General features: G+C 41.7%; 1 protein-coding gene across 3 annotated transcripts in view; it reads left to right on the forward strand.

Moving 5' to 3' along the window:
* The window catches only part of GAN (gigaxonin), a 37,042-nt gene extending 20,321 nt beyond the window's left edge, over positions 1 to 16,721 (forward strand). For all 3 annotated transcript variants that reach the window (XM_085234642.1, XM_085234643.1, XM_085234644.1), the window contains exons 10-11: positions 2,552 to 2,661; positions 3,783 to 16,721. In XM_085234642.1, the coding sequence (XP_085090768.1) occupies positions 2,552 to 2,661; positions 3,783 to 3,964 (292 nt within the window). In that variant the 3' untranslated portion in view covers positions 3,965 to 16,721. The remainder of the gene's footprint in view (positions 1 to 2,551; positions 2,662 to 3,782) is intronic.
* The last annotated feature ends 553 nt before the right edge of the window (positions 16,722 to 17,274 follow it).

Consider the following 17,274-nt stretch of genomic DNA (forward strand, 5'->3'; position numbering starts at 1 on the left):
CAGTGATACATGAATGGTAAATCAACTAATTTTGTAACATAGTACTAGGAAGGGTCTCCCATACAGTATCCTGGAATCTTGTTATGAAGAAATGCTTATGCAGATGTGCTGTGAGATTTCTCATTACTATCACTCAGCCAGTTAAGAGGAACACAGAAGAGGTTTTCATTCATTTGTAGGCTTCCTTTCACAGCTAGTGTGAGCTTACGGTGACGTGTATGGAATACATGGGCTCTGTTTTGTGCCTCGATGTGCTTCCCATTTGGAAATAAAAGTTACCGTCCTGCTTACTGCTTAGAGCAGTTCAGATGAATTTATTTGCCTGTATCACTTTAAGACAGAAAGGAAAAAAAGATTCCTTCCCTTTTTAAAAGGTTTAAAAGTGGAAGCATATTTCAGTTTGATAGTAATTGTTTTTGTCTCTAGTTAGGCGCCGTCTCCTCCGCTGCTCTCGGGTTGGGTTTGAGGAGAGCCATCCTGGAAAAGCATGTGAGAGTTACGTTCCAGAGAGTGTTTTCACATTCCTTTTTTATGGTGTTTTTTCCATACTGTTCCAGCAGTAGGCACAGCCCACGTTGAGCTGGAGCTTCGTCAAGTGCTGATGAAATGTGACCCCTTGCCCTTCCTGTCTTTGTTCCTTCCTAGTTCTGACTGTGAAAACTGCTGTAAGCATTCCTGAAAAGTTGTGGCTGTTCTTTTAAAAGACATGTTGAGAAAGGCTGAGAGTGAATTTTCACAAGCAACTACAGATAGTTTAATTTTTTCCTTTTTTTCTGAAGTGCAGCTGTAGTAAAATGGTTGAGTCCCACACTTTTTTCATTTAAACTGGAACCTTGGGTTTCTAGTGGAGCCAACCCCCAGAGTTCATGTGATTTCTGAACTTGATGAGTAGCTAAAATAACCCATCTAGTGTTATGTGTTTCCTTCCCCTGACATAGTCCTGTATTCACACTAGAAAGCAAAACAACCCCTTCCTCCCCAACAAACCTACAGTCTTTCTCCTCCATTTCTCTGCCTTTTATGCACCCTTCCTAATTTGAGGTAACTTGGTGCTAAATGTGAAACTACTGAATCTGTTCCTTTCCCACGGCAAGGGAAGGGAGCTACTGAAACTTGCTGAAAGGTGTTTTGTGGTGTAACAGAGCTGCAGTGGTTCAGAAAAAGATTGCTTTCCTCTCATCGTAGTTAGCTGTTGCAGAGGACAACATTCCCATGCTTTTCCCATTCCCTTGCTTTTCCTAAAATCCCAATCATTTGTTGTATAGCACAGACACAAAATTGGGGAGAGAAACTTTTGAAAGCCAAGTTAAGGGATTAGCTGTCCCAAGACAAATGGTGTGTAACAGCATCTCCTTTGGTGCCAGAAGGGAGGCTTACTTCTGAATCACGGGTTAGGGCAATGCAGGATTTTCAAAGGTCAGCTGTGAGAATATTTCTGAAGTTTTCCCTCAAATTAACCAGGTGTGGGATTGAAAATAGATGGAGCTGTTGGCAAGGCTTATCCAACTTTCCTGTTCTCTGTAAACTATTAAATAATAAAAGATCCAGGAGTGGTCACCTAAAGCATCGTTAATTTGTATTGTCTTCAGGGCCTGTAATAATAACGATGACAGCAGCTGCTTAAGTGCAGTGGCAGAAATTTCATTCAAAGCCATAGAGAGGGGACTGATAACTCCAGACAGGGGACATCCTTAAAGGCCACCGTGGGTAATGAGTACGTACTCACTTGGCTACCAAAGGCTTCAGCATGGAAAAGTGTATTTCACTTGGTAGGAAGGTCGGGCTGATGTAGTGTTGAGATGTGATATCTTAAATGTGAACACGGGAGAGTTGTAAGATTATAGAAGGAGCTGGGAAGTGATGGAGAAGAGCCTGATACGTGATTGAGAAGTTCTGTTTAAATTCCAAGGAGAGGATGTTTCTGTCTCCAAATCTCTTACAACTTTTGAATTCCAATCTTTATGCCTTGTTTAAAATGAAGCACTGCTAAGTGCTGCGTTCCTCTCACTGGGCAAGGGAATTCTTGTAGCTGATAACGTGCAATTGAAGAAGTTGGGGAAATATACATGGGAAGGCATTGCTTCATAACAAGCCCTTGCTATAGCAACATGTTATTTCCTGTGCTGTGGACTATTACAATTATGATTTTTATTTTAAGATAAAGTTGCTTGAAGTTGTCTTTGTAGGGAAAATTGATTGTTGCAGCTGTTGTAGAAAGAGCTCTTATATGATTGCTATCTTCATAAGATTACTGGTTGTCTGTAAGAATTTATTTCAGATTGGGTTATGGAGTAAAGCAATTCTGAAATAAAGTAACTTCAACATGAAGCATCAAAACTTGAGAAATGGCAGTACTGTGTGGGTTTCCCAGCTAGGAGGAGCCAGGACTGTCTTGAACTGGACAGCGTTCCCAGCAGTTTTTAAAGTCACTTGTGTACTCTGCTTTTTGCTCAAGGATGGTGGTTGGAAAGAGAACCTGGATTTTTTTTTTTTATGTGCTAGATAAAAAGAAAAAATCATTTAACAGTTCTCTGTTATTATTTTCTTACAGGTGGATTTATCTAAATGACCAGAACCTATGTATCCCAACTAGCTCTTCTTTTGTGTATGGAGCTGTGCCTATTGGAGCCAGCATTTACGTGATTGGAGATCTTGATACAGGTCAGAATTAAAACTAATAACTTCTACTGCTTATTTTCTTCTAGTATGTTTTTTTTTTTAATATTATACATGTAGAATAAGAACCTAAAACTTCAGTTCTCTGTAATTATAGATCAGATTACATTGTTACTGTTGTCTTCAGGGGGTTAATGCTAGATGTTGAGAGATTTATAGTGGGTTGTTGTTGTTGCTGGACCCCTTCAAAGAGAAATTGAGCATTGTAAACATTTGGTTGATTTGTTTCTTGAAGATTAGAAGAAATCAAGTCTAAGAGATTGTTAATGCATACATGTAAATATGAGAACAAAAATTAGTGCCAGGGTTGTTCATCCCATCTGTATGAGAACTGTTGAGTCCCAGCCTGAACCACTGAATGAGCAGCTGGGGAAAGAACCTGGTCAGCCCAGGGGGCACAGGTGAAGGCAATTCAGCTGTGTGACCAGAAAGGCTGCAGCTTAGCTGCACCTCTCTTAAACCTCGTTTAAGGGCTGACTGCCACTGAGGAAGGATCTTTCTGGAGATCCATCTTTGGTGAAGCTTTCCTCTGTGAACCTTTAACCCTCTGATACAGGTGAGCAGTCTTCTTCCCTTTCCTTATAGCACCTCTCTGTTGTGCTCGTCCTTTTGTCATCGCACCTTTGTAATGCCTTTCCCATCATATTGATCTGTCCAATTGCTGCACCATCCTTGCAGCAGTAAGCAGATGGTTCTGCGTTTTGGGCCCTCATCCTGTGCTTTCCCTGGCTGTGGTAGTGGCCCTTACCTCTAAGTCTTAACCACACACAGGTGTACTGACAAACACATTCAGCACTCCTCCCACACAGCTGTCAGCATCTGGCCCTGCTGTAAAAGATGTGTGGGAGAGTACGTGTTTTATGGCTGTGTATGTGTAAAACAGGGCTTTCTACAGAATATAGAACAGCAAAAGTCCAAGTGATGTGTATTAGGATAGAAGAAATGTCACAGTTTCCTTTTGAGAAGGATTTCAGCAGTGTGTCCAGAAGCCGATCCGCAGTCCTGTGCGTGCTCTTGTACCCACATCTCCGTTATCAGAGTTGAAATGTGCTTGGTGGGTCCAATATGTCTTTAAGCATTCTCTCTTTCTCCACACGTGGGTTTAGGTACGAATTACGACTACGTTAGGGAGTTTAAGAGAAGCACGGGGACGTGGCAGCGCACCAAGCCGCTGTTCCCGTCGGACCTTCGCCGTACTGGCTGTGCAGCCTTGAGGATTGCAAACTGCAAGCTCTTCCGACTGCAGCTCCAGCAGGGCTTGTTCCGCATCCGCGTACCTTCCCCGTGATCCGTGTGCTGGCAGTGGAGGAGACTGGAAGAGTTCTGCGCAGTCCACCATATGTAGCTCTATATAAAGGAAAAGCTGAGAAATTACAACTGAAACTTACACTGTATGCTGTGCTTTGGTATGGTAACTGTTTTTGTTTTAAATGCTTAAAAAGCTTGAGTCTCAGTTCTTGTTTTGGGAACAAATAACTTAAGTAAACATTAAAAAGAAGAGGGGGAAAACGAGGGGGGGTCGAGGAAACACCTTCAGTCGTAACCATTTGGACTTTACAGTGCGTTATTGAAGGAGATCTGCTGTGTCTGGAACTGGTGGGAACTGGTATTCCTTTAGTGAAGTTTACTGAAAAGCGAGAAAGATTTGAGGTGCGTTTCCCTTGGGGGGAACCGATAAGAATAAATGCGCTATCTTGGACCAGATAGCTCTAATATGCAGAATATTATGAAAACTATATGAAAACTATATGAAAACCAACCTCCCTGGTGTACTGCAAAGACTGCTGTTTGACTGTGATGCCACAGGAGGCGTTGGTTGTTGCACCTTTCACTTCTAGTCCTTCCTCAAAGCTAAGGTCTGTGCCTAAAAATGGTGGTGGTGTGTGTACATATGTTTTTCATTCATTTGCAATGTTTTCATTCCGAAAAATATTTTTAATATATTTAAAATGGACTAATCTAAAACGGATGCAGTATACTACAGAGAAGTAAACTGTGGCTTTTTTTATGCTGACATTTGGATAGCCTGATGAACTGGTGTATAGATGGGCAGCATGTGTTTCTGCATGGGGTTTTGGAGGTCGTTTCCTTGCAATAAGAGGAAATGGTTTTTGGAATGGTTCATGACAACTGCTGCTCTTGGTAGAAGACAACGAAGCTTGAGAAATTAAAGAGAATAGGTTGTGTTCCTTCCTATTTCAGGGCACTTGAAAACTAGGAGGATGTTGGGTTTTTTTTATTTTTAAGACTGAGGATTATAGAAACATTTTATCTCTGGAGCAAAGGTGAAATATGGCAAGGATACACTTGTTTCACAGAAATCAGATTTTTGTATTATCACTTGCAGGAAATTTGTATGGCTATTTTAAATTGGGATCAAAAGTTGGTTTGCTAATGATTTCCATGCTAGGGCACAGAGTCTTGTTTACTGCTATTTGACTTTGAAAGCTGGGCTTTACGGTGTGGTTATAGTGAGGAATTCAGTATCTTGCATTTTATTTCCTGTTGAGTCGTGTTCACATCAGTAGTGATGTTTGACTGACTTCTGTTCTTGGTAAATATGGGCTGGTAGAACACTTTACCTCACTTCTTGATTTCACTGTTGTTTATGATGGGTGGGATGCAACTTGTAGTTATTTAAAGGCTATTTAAAAGTAATAAAATGAGAAAGGTAGAAATAGAAATGAGGCCTCCTGCCCTTCAGAAAAAGATTTTGTATAACCAGTATTATAACTAAGTACAGTACTTTCCACGCTGCAACTTCATGGACCTCAGACACACCAATCTGCCCTCGGTTGTGTTAGCACCAACCTTTGTCACTGTTATTGAATCTCCTTAGATCTGCTGAAATACAATCCTGAACTCATACAAGAGTTGTATTCAACTAAAGATTCCTTGACGAGACTTTCTGAAACTTGCTTTTGCTCAGTCCTTCCACAGTGCTGATGTATAGTGGGAATTACTCCGAATCTGAGAAAAGGGGTGGGGAAAAAAAAAGGCAACAAAAGAGGGCAGCAATTAATCTGTTGGCCATTATTTATTTATTTTTATTTTTTACAATGCTGAAGTGCTGCAAAACTTGAACTATAGACATCAATTTTCTGACCTCTATTAGATGGCATATTAAAAAAGTTTATATATTTATGCATTGCGGTAAACTTGATATGTGTGTGTATATATAGTCTTTAGATTTTAAATTTATATATAATGCTTTACTACAGAAATGTGAACCACTATTTCCATCTTCAGCCATCATGTGAAATAAATCAAGTGCTGTTGGCTTATCTATAAAACCTCCCCTCTTCAAAAATTTAATGTTAATTTTGTTTCTTAGGAAAAGTGCTGAGATCCTGTATTCAAAAGCGATGAGATTGAATGTTTCTAAGTATTTGAACTTGGTTTTCTAAGTGCTTAGAAAACTCTCAGAAACTGTATGTAGACTATTGCAGGCTGCTATCTCCTGAGTCCCTGTAGCTCCCCAGTACACTTGAGGGCATTTAGTGTCCAGAAGGCCTAAGTAATAAATGCACATAATAAATCCAAATCATATATACATTAGCAGTGTTTAGTGGTTAAAGTTATTGAACAAATGTTTACAGTTAAAGTAGGATTAACAGTAGGTATTGTTATTTTTTTTTTTTTAAGGTAAATAAAGCGAGCAGTTCTGCTCTAACCGAACTGAATTGCAAACGTGCAAACGTGCTCAGTTAGATTTGATCAAGAAGCTTAAGTCTCTTCACCTAAAACAGTTAACTTTATTTCCTAGCATGTGGCTGGAGGTCAGGGACCAACCCTGTGCCAACACCTGCACCTTGAGTTTCAGGTACGTACTCAAGGCAAAAATGTAGGCGCTCCTGAGATCTCAAAATTGTCTTTGTTGGCCTTGCCTGGAAATGTTTGCACTGTGGTTTTGTCTTACGTTAGTGAGCAGTTCCTGGAGAGCTGCTGGGCGCAGAGGAAGGTGGCAAGTGTCAGTTGGTGTCAGTTGGCATGCTCAGTGACCAGTGCCTCTCTGGGAATGTGAAACTGTGCCCCAGGCTGGAGCTGGGCCTGGAAAACAGGGCCCTGCTTTCCTAAAGAGAGCCCTGCTGTACTGCTGATGGTGTGCAAGGTGGATGGCTGGTCTCTGTGCGAGGTGGAAGAGACGGTTGGCTTGATAGGGAGGATTTGATTCCAGAAGTACTGAGTGGAAGGCACTGACCAGCTTTCTGAGCCATAGGGTTGATCTGGGTTCATTTGTAGGTGCTGCCCTGGCACCTGCCTCCCCTGCACGGAATGGCCAAACCGCGCCTGAAGCAGCTCCTGCATTTTCTCAGCTTGCAATCCAGGAGTTTTCAAATGATTTGGCAGTTTAGTAACTATTTAAGTTGTCCTTGCTTGGCATGGTGCTCTTAATTGAGCCAGTCCAGCTCAATTCCTTCCAGCTTGAGTCAGCCTTCATAAATCCAGACGGTTGCCCGACAGGTAACTCGTTGAGCCGTCCTCTCAGTGAGCTGCCCGGCACTGTGCTGCTTTCTGGGGATCAGGGCAGCAGGCAGCTGTAGTGCTGAGGTTCTTGGGGCCAGGATTTTCATCCCTGTGCCCCTTGACACTGCGTTCACCACTGCAGGTTTGGGGTGGCTGTATCCTGGACTGAGCCCAGCACAGTCCCACACAGCGGCTGGGCCACACTGCAGGTGTGGTCTTTTCCCCTTCACTGTGATAGGGTTGGACAAACTGGTAACTGAAACAGAAAGCCACCAGTTATGGGGTGGAGGCTGCAGAAGACAGGAGTCATGGTGATGTTTTTTTCCCCTTTCACTCCACTTCCTACCTCTGTTTTCCTCCCTTCCTCCCCCCCTCCCCCCCCAAAAAAAAAAAAAGGCTTTTATTCTTTTTCCTGTGTATGAGAGATTGTTTTTGGATAACAGAACTCCTGGCCTGGTTCCTGTTGCTCACCTGTCCTGTGTGGACTGCTCTCCAGCCTTGGGGTTCCAACTCTCATCCTCTTCCTAAGCTGAAAAAGGGATATCCTGTGTAGGGCCTTGTGTTCTGCACTGTTCTGTACTGCAGCAAGGTCTGCACATCTTTAGATAATTCATCAGCTATTCCTCAAGTTTTCACTTGTGGAAATGCTGTATCAGCTCAACTGTTTGGGTCAAGTGGCTTTCAGTAGCTTTGACAGTGCCTCATCTTTAAATTGAACTCAAATAAACGTGAGATTACACGATAGGCAAACTTAACAAGCTGGCTCAGTGGTGAGTGCAGACAGGCTTCATCTCTTGTGTTTGACAGCACAAGACTTGCGTGTCACAGCGTCTGCTTCTGAGTCAGACTTCTTGCTGAAGGTACAAGTGTTTCCATCAGAGGTCCCAAGTGCCTGGCTTTCTTACCAACTCTCCTTCCAGAGAACATCAGGCAGCTTAATTAATTTTTTTTGTGCAGTATTTTTTGTGCCTGCGTGACTTGGAAAATGCAGAAGAACAAGAAGCAAAGGGTTTAGGGAGTGTTTTCCCTGCTTTGGCTGCAGCATCTCTGGTGAGCTCAGTAACTGCACTGTCTGTACTGCCTGCCTGGGTTTTGGTGATGCACATTTGCCATGCCAAGTGCAGGATGCAATAACAAACAGTAGTTGTTACAAGTGCCAAACTTCTGTTTCCTCTGTGTATAGCAGTAATTCAACTCTTCTGTTATATATGGAGGTGCTGAAAACTCACTGTGCTCCAGAAAAGAGTAGCGTTTTTTTTTTTTTAATGAATGTTACTTAAAACACTGTAAATCTTTTTTTTTTATTATTTTATTTTTTTTAGTACTGTTCTGCAGTTTTGTGTTACTCCTCACAGCTGCCTTCAGCCATCACTCCGTGTGGTGCATGCGGACACTGCTCTCTATTAGAGCACTGATGCCATGCAACTGTATGATAAATGGCAGCTGACAATAGGTTTTAATATTTAAAATTATAAATACTTGGATAAAGTACAATTCAGTTGAATTAATCTTATTTGCAGGAGGAAGGTTGTCTCTGGGGCAGTGTGGATATGGCCAAGGACACGGGCATACTTCAGATTTTAACTAAGGAGTGATTTTGTGCCGCTCAGTGACGCTTTCAAAAGACTTTTATTTGATGTAGGGCACGGATCCTTTCTGTAATAAGCATCAAGGTTTTAGGGTTTATGTTCTCTTTATTCCTTGGAGTAATTAAACAGCTTTTTCAGAGTGTGATGTTAATTATGTGCATACTTGTTTTTTGAGGCAGAGGCTACTTATTCTTTGTTAATTTGGAGTACTTTCCTACTGAAGACCGAGTTGGGGCCTGTGCTGCAGTCACTGATGCTGTAGCCTTTTGATATTTGCCATCTGCTGTTGTTCTTGTTTGTTGTTGAGCCTTGAGCTGGGCTGGGTGTGTCTGCTTTTCTGTAGCACATTGCTTTGGCAAGAAAAGGAAGGAGAGACGTCTGAAGGTGGAGAAGCTGGGCCAATAAAGCTGACTGGGAGATACCAGTGTAAAGCCGGTAAGATGTGGGTGAAGCACTGCTGTGAAGATGACATCTGTATGCTCTGAATGTCATTGATAGGTCATCTTATGATTTGGTGTTTTTTTTTTTTTAATGTTTATTCAAATGGGAGGGATTGCAACCAGGCTTAAAAGCAACGACTCCAGTCAGCTTTGTCCTGTGGAACACTGCAGCCTGACTGTTGCTGTGCTCCAGTAACCAGTTTTCTCAATTCCTTATTAACAGGTAACCTCAAACAATGCATTAAAACCATTCTAAGTGCCTAATGAATTAGATGAACATCTGCTAGAAGGTATTTATGGTAATGGGGGTATTAAACAATAACCTGCTACCAACAGCTGATAATGGTGTAAATTTGTTAGTGATACAAAATCTTAAAAGACTTTTTTTTTTTTAATAGCTTATTCTGGATAGCTGCTTAGATGATAATTTCTGGAACTACTATGTGTCAGACTTGTTTAGGAGAAGCATTTAAAGGTTATTTGAAATAATGTGCTGAAAGTCTGGAACTTCTCAGTGCGAACAGTTAAACCTCGCTGTCCAGTATCTGTGCAGGATTTGTGTGTGGCTGCTGCACACCTGCCCCAGCACATCAGTAAATGAACATGCTCAATGCCATTGCCTACCTGTGCCCTTGAATGTTTGTAATGAAATGAGACTGTACCATTCGCCTGTAAAAGCTGATGGATTTGATTACAATGATAGGATAGACAGAAGCATCCCTGCTGTAAGTAACATCTATTATATTACTGATAAAAAACAAATATGTAATATTTTTAATGCTGGGTGCTTCTGAATCACCACATATTGCCCTTTGTTTTTCTTTGTCTTTCTTTCTTCATGTCTCGTCAATTGATGCTAAGATGTCTTCTGGTTTTGTCAAGGGCGAGTTTCTTCCATCTGTGCTCCTAGCCCCAGTCACAGCCTGAGGGATGATGTTAAGGTGGGCTGTACTGCAGGCTGCCTTTACAGGCATCATTCCTGCCTCTCTGAATTGTCAGTGTGCTGCCACCTGCGTGCATTTCAGAACAGAAAACAAAAACACTGTGGAACAAAATTGCACTTGATTACAAAGCAAGAGCCACTTTGGAAAGCCTTTGTTTTCGCCTGGTTTAGGCAGTATGCTGTAAAGACTTATCACTGTGACTCTCCTTGAATTTCTCAGCTTAATGATCTACGCGCTTCAGCCTGGCAGCATCTGTTCAATTAATTTGTGTGTGAAAGTGGGAAAGCGTTCTCATCTGCCACGTGTTTCACCATTTCTTAAAAAGCAAAGTCTGTTTCCATCTTGAAATAAGTGAAACAGTACACTGGAGGGTATGGCAGGGTGGTGGTGTTGAACAGACATTCCCTGAAGCTGTGTGGAAGTTCTGTTCTGATAGAAAGCTGAAGGGTAGCCCCACAAGTGGTGCTTTCTCATAAACTCTTTGAGAACTGGTCTTAAATTACTCAAAAGGGCTCTTCAGCATTGCTCGCAGTAGCTGAGATCTGTTCTAGCTTTTGTTTGCATGGGCAAATACCTGCTAAGCTAATTTTGAGTGTTTCTTCCTCTCTCTAGCTTCCCAAACCTAAAGTTTTGCTTCTCACAATTAAAGCTTTCTATATCTAAGGGTTGGAGGTGACATTTTGCAATTTCTGATACTCTGTCAGTACCTTAGTTTAGTTGATTTAAACAGTGAGCTCAGAGAGCTGTGTTGTTATGGACATCTCGGGGTAGTATTAATACTGCGTGGTAAGCAGTGAGGAAAACAAACAAGAAAGTGGCAAGGTTCTTTTTTTAATTGTGCACAGCGTTAGCTGTGCTCATCCGATGGGACAAGAGGCTCTTTGTGGCACAGAGCTGGGGTGATGCTGCCCATTGTTGCCTCTGTGTTGGGAAGCAGGGCTGGGATGTGGCAGGGCTGGTGCCTCAGAGGCTGCCTGAGGGTTGGCCAAGCCAAAGCCTTGACCCAAAACGTGGGTTCCTGTGCGTGCCCTCAGTGCAGTACTGCTTTCTGGCCTTGGTTGTTTTGTTTTTCAGTCTTACTAGCATGGCTTTGATTTCACCCTTGTCCCAAATTTCCATTTGGATCCAGTGCTTTTGCTGATGATCACTCAGAAATGCTTCTGTGGGTCAGAGAAGGTCTGCACAAACTTGGTGTTGCTGTGCTGCCTTCTGCACATCTTGGCATCCTTTGAGAACTGCGCTCAGTGTTTGTGGCTTAACAGATGATAAAATGGCTGCTCATCAAGCTGGTGCTGTCTGCAGGTTAAACATCACCTGAGCTGCTGTGAGCAATCCTTGATGTGGAACACGTGTATCACACCGTTGTACTCTGCTCTTTTGGGCAGACGTTTGCCTCTGGCCCATAGGGGGAAGCCCCTGTTCCCAGCTACCTCATTTATTTTCTTTTCCTGCACTTTGTCATATCCTCTTTTTTTCTTACATTGCATTTTGTCCTTCAGTGAAAACCTGGAACCAAACACGAAGCAGGGCAGAGTGATGCTGTTGTCCAAGGACAGTTTACTTTAATTTCATTTTAAATGCATGTTTCTGTAACGAAAAGACCAAGGTTGACCTGCAGCTGCTGTAAAAGTAAATAAAAATTATGACTTGAAAGTAACTATTATACTTGTAAATGAGAGAAGCAATTGAAAGACTGACCTGGTGATTTTTATAAAGAGAAAACTCAAAAATAGGGATGTCAGCTGTTTTTAAAGGTGGATTGGGTTTTTGCTCTGCCTCAGTTCTGTGCTGATTTGCCTCTGAGCTGGAGCCTCTGTTTTCCTAACAGATTCATGGATTGTTCTGTAATGCAAAATGTGGGCTTGCATGGGGTTTCCCATTTACTGATCTGCAGAGAAAAACTGTCCAAATGAACACCAACCTGCCATACCCAAGATGGTATTTTTATCCATTTCTTTGGGACCTTCAAGTATGCGGGTTTTTGCTTAGCTTGGAGAATTTTAAGGGAAAAAAAGCTTTCCTCCCCTCCCCCTTTTTGCCTCTGAAGGTGCTGTTTTAACATATTTTTGAATTCGTTACGCTGTGCTTGACTCCATAAAGCAACAATATAAGCTTATTTCAGCTTTTGTGCTATTATTGTTTGTGTGTATTCAGTATTTCCTTAACAAATAATCCGTTTTCATTAAGACAGCTTCCTAACTGTAGAAGGCCTTATTAATGCAAGATGTAATGGGAAAGTGCTGCCTTTCTGTCCTTTCTGTGGAGGCAAAAGGAAGAAATGCTTCACAGGAACTCTTCCTGTAAAAACGTTACGTGGCAGCTCATCCTAACATTGAGTTGAACGTAGCAAGTATTGCACTGGGCATGCACAAATAGGCTAAAAGAAGGGGCTGGTCGTGCCTCTGATGACTGTGCCAATTAGAAGGCTCCGGAATTAGCAGCTGTTGGCTTTGTGGTGGCTGTTCAGAAAATGACAGCATCCACGCTGCCCTCATGTCGTGGGAGGATGGAAGGGCTTTTGGGCTGTGTGTTAGCAGAGATCCAGTGAGTTGTCTTAGTGTACTGAAATATGAAAGCTTGGAGGCTCTGGAACCATTTCTGCAGGGTGGATAAGTACAGATCTCAATAGCCTGGGAATGCCTGGCTCCCTGTTTTTTTTCTTTTTCTTTAATTATGTAAACAAACATGTAATCGCTTCCCTCTTTGTATACTTAGCATTTAATGGCCTGAAGCAGGAGCCTGGACAGTTTGAGATTTTTCTTTTGAAAGCAAAATTAAAACTAAGTAACATTATTCAGGTTAGTGCTCTGCCTTTAGAGTTTTGCCTCTGTATGTTGCTTTATTGAGTCCTAGGAATCTTGCAGGATTGGACTAACAAATTAAAATACACAGGTGAATACTGACTAATGTATTCAGTATAATTTTGTACTATAAAAATATTTCTATTTTAGCATAGGAGAATGAAATAACCGCCTTGATTAATGACTAATGATACCTGTGTTCCATGAGCCAGGCAATAGGAGGATGTTGGGATGTAATGCCGTTCCAAGCACGTTGCTGCTGCTCGTGAAGGCTCAACCTTCTGTCAGATCTAAGATATTAGCAACTGTCAGGATATTGTCAGAATTTATTGTTGCCTTTTCTACAAAAATGTCAGTGTGTTGTGGTAGAAACTCTCACTTCTGTTGTTTGCCATTGCTGGCATGCAGTGGGACAGCTCGACTTACTGCCGTCATCCAGCTGTCACACTTTGACTACTGTATGATAGATGTTTACTATTACAGGCTTTCTATATGCATGTTTTCTCTGTGTCTTTCTGTCCTGTGTGGGAATGAGCTTTTGCTTTTTTTTTTTTTTTTTGACGTGCCTATCCCCAAATCTTTGTGTTACCTCAAAAACGAACCCATTAATTGCCGAGGGCCAGGCCTTGGGATGCTCTGACCTGAGCAGTAGTGTCTCTTCTGTGAAAAAGTGGGGAAAAATAGGAAGTGCTCTTTGGCTTCAGTCAAACTATGCAACATAGAGCCCCAGAGAGCGGGATTCCTTCTGGTACAGAAGAACGGCTCTTGTGTCCTTCCTAATCCAGACCTTGGTCCAAGGTTAGAAGAACTTGTACTAAATGGCTGCCCAAGAATTCTTTGTCGCAATCAACTTGTGTGCTCTGGTTTTCCTCCTTCTCCCCTGCCTCTCTCTGTCTGGTTTGTTGGATGTTCTGAGTCTGAATGACGTGGTGTCACAGTGTACCCCCCTGTCAGTCTCGTGTTGTTGGCAGTTGGAGCTTGTCTTGTAAATCCACCAGTGCAGCTTACCCACTGGGTCAGCTGGGGCCACTTCACAGTGTTTGCATCTCTTTGCTGTAGGATTTTTGGTGCGCTGCCCCCCTCCAGGTAGGTCTGACTTGCTCATGTCCCCCATGTTGTCCTGTTGTGGCGCTGGTGCTTACAGTGACAAATACCTGTCATGTCTCAAATCCAGTTTTTTGCTTCCACTGCTTGTGCATGTATGTGTGCATTTGATTTTGCTGCTTCCATCACCGTTCAGGGATAAACGCTCATGTGGTCAGGACTGTTGAAAATTCTTTGTTCTCCCACTGCATCTCTTTTCCAGTGAAGATTGTTCCTTGTGTTCCTCTTCTTGCCCCTGTTCAATCAGTATGCTGTTCCCCTGGTCCTGCATCCCACGAGTCGCTCGTCTCTCGGTCATGTCTTCTCACTTCTACATGCCTTCTTCTGAGTAGTTCACTTACACTTGGCATTTACTCACCCCACGGTGTACCTCGTACTGCATCTCCTTCCTAACTCCACTTACTGTTTTGTCTCTCTTTAATTCAGGTTAACCTTTATTTATTTTCCCTAATTTCCATCTCTTCCATAACTTGGGAGAGAAACAGCAAATCTCCCTTCAGACATCTGTGTATATTCCCTCCCTAGCACATACGGTGTGAGGGGTCCAGAACCTCTCCATCCCGAACCCCAGGCTCTTCATAGCACTAGGAAGTACCAAGTCTGAAGGTGGTGTTTTATTTCTTTGGGTAACTGAGAATATGTGGAGATTTTCTTCTTCGGAAGTAGCCAATGCAATGAGCAGTTGGTCTGCGAGAAGTTCGTTATGCTTCCATACTCAGTATTCTTAATTGAGAAACAAATTATTTATTTTGGGGAAAACATGTAAATTTTTTTGTATTTGTATGTCAAAGTGGCCTTTATAGGAAAAGCACATAAAATATTTAGATTAAAATTGCTTAGTTGTGTAATTTTAGTGGGGATTTTTATATTGACAGGGTTTCTATGCATTTTTCAAAATCTATTTGCTGTTCTGTGTTAAAATGATTGGAAATATTTTTAAATCGTGTATTACCACATTTTCCATGGTTGATCCCTTCGCAACCATTCCTTTTAAATACTGCAAAAACTTTAATTAACCCTGTAAATTAATTTTTGCCCCATAACTATTTGCATTATGTCAATGTAAGGAGTTACAGCATGAGTATGTAGCTGTAAGGGAATAATCCCAGTAATGTAGCTTAATTATGGAGAGACATTTTGAGAAGGGCAGTATGCAGTGTTTCAATTGCACTTAAAAGACTAAGTTAGCAAATCAAGTTCTTGCTGTACCTCACTCATTCTTTTTTAATATTATTTTTCCATCCTGTAGTGTTTACACAAGCATTATTAAATATGTGCTATTTTATGCAGTATGCAATTCTCCTTCATTTTGTTGGGGTAAAACTGATGTTACTAGATAGGAATAAGTTCTGAATGTGTATGGGATCCTAATGGATCTGGTGCGAGCTTGGGGGAGGGAGAAGACCACAACAGATCCATCGGTCTGTGTTTTCCATTTAATCACATACACATTTTCACTGAAACTAAAATAATTAACTGACAATGGAATTGTAAGTAATGTTAGTGTATTCAGGTGGGGGGAGGGTAGGGGACAAACGAGGGGCTTGTGGGTCTGTGGGCAGAAATACCTGTTGAGTTGTACTACGGCATTTGTGCAATTGCCTCGGCTGCCTATGCAAATCTAGCCTGAGCTGGATATTTCAGACCCTCCCGTTAGTGCTCTGATTTTACTTTCTTTTCTCGAGATTTGATTGTAAGGTTTGCTAAGTAGAAACTTCCTGGGAATGTTTGCCATCTGACGCCTCCGTTCTGTCATTCTCAGTACGCATTTTGATTTTTGCTCAGTTCAGTTTAATGAGAGATCCCACGTTGCTCATAGATGAGCATAAGTGCAAGCTTCTGGGCAAACAAACACTGCATGCTACTGTATATTTTCATAATTGGAAAAAAAAAAAAATGTGCAATTTTGATGGCACTTTGGCCTATTGCTGAAACGCTGGGTCTTGAAATGGAACAAACTCAGCAATTGAAAACACTCTGTGTCTATATTAGGTGTCATGAAAATGAAGAAAAAAGGCAGTTCCTCGAGTTGTACCCACAGATAATTCGGTATTGATTTTGGTTTTTAAGAGATTTATGATTTGTTCTTACAAAAAAAAAAAAAAAAGACAAAACATGTTTATTGGTTTACTTTAGTTGCCATAAATTGCCCAGTGCAGAGTCTGGTCCACCTCCACCCATTTATTTTCATGGAGTGGTCGCACATAAAGCTGTAACAGCAAAGCAGAAAGCTGTTTGGTTACACACCCGTAACACGACTTGCAGAATTGCTTTGTGGCTCAAACATGTACAAAAAGGGACGTGAGAATTTTCCTGGATTAAGTAGCACTCGCTTTGTTTACGTGTTCGTTATAATGTTGGGTGACTAAAGGGAGGTTCCCTTTTTAAAGTGTTTGAATTGTGCTTTGGAGACTTAGTGGCCACTGTGCAAATTGTGCTGTAATATTGTACCAAGGATCAGTGAAAGTGTTTTATCTTTTTTAATGTCGTTTGTATTTGACCGGGTTTTATAAATGTAAGAAAACAGAGTGCTGTATTTTGATCTGAAATTTGCGTATGGTAAAGTAACTTTGCTTTATGTATTGGAGGTTTGTTCAGAACTTGAATTATTTTCTAGAAGGGTACAGACCAAAATTAATTGTCTTAAAGGTGTTTAATAAACTAACCAAATAAAACATTGGTGGTTTGAAAACTTGTCAACTGCTCACATGATTTTTTTTTTCTTTCTATTTTCTTAAAGAAAGGAAAAACGTAGTTCAGGATTGTCTCTCAAGGTCTTACAAGGAATGAAAGAAATGCAGTAGATTTTATATCATCCATCTCCCGTGAGTTATCTGTTTTATTATTGAGTGTACCTACATACCAGAAATGTAATCAAAGAGGAAAACCCACAGGAAATAAATGAATGAGGAAAGGTGAAGGAAATAAAGTGAGAGGTGGCAGTGGTCCCTCTCAGGCTCTGTGCGGGCAGTGACTGCTTGTGACTGCAAGTCCTGATGGCCATTCCAGGGGCGATGTCCGAGGGCAGAGGCTTCTGCTCACCTGTAAAAGCTTGGACAATTGCTTGAAGGTCTTCATCCTTCCCTGCAATCGCCTTTGTTAGCCTTCTTCAAGCACTGCTGCTTTCATGAGACCTTTGAAAACAGAGGAGGAAAATATTTGAAGCGGAACAGCTCCCAAGGACAGGTACAGAGTGCTCATTCCAGGCCTGCCAGATACTCAGCAGCCATCAGCTGCGCTACGGCATGCGTAC

The sequence above is a fragment of the Meleagris gallopavo genome, chromosome 13, assembly GCF_905368555.1.
Source record: "Meleagris gallopavo chromosome 13, MGAL_WU_HG_1.1, whole genome shotgun sequence".
Classification (NCBI taxonomy): domain Eukaryota; kingdom Metazoa; phylum Chordata; class Aves; order Galliformes; family Phasianidae; genus Meleagris; species Meleagris gallopavo.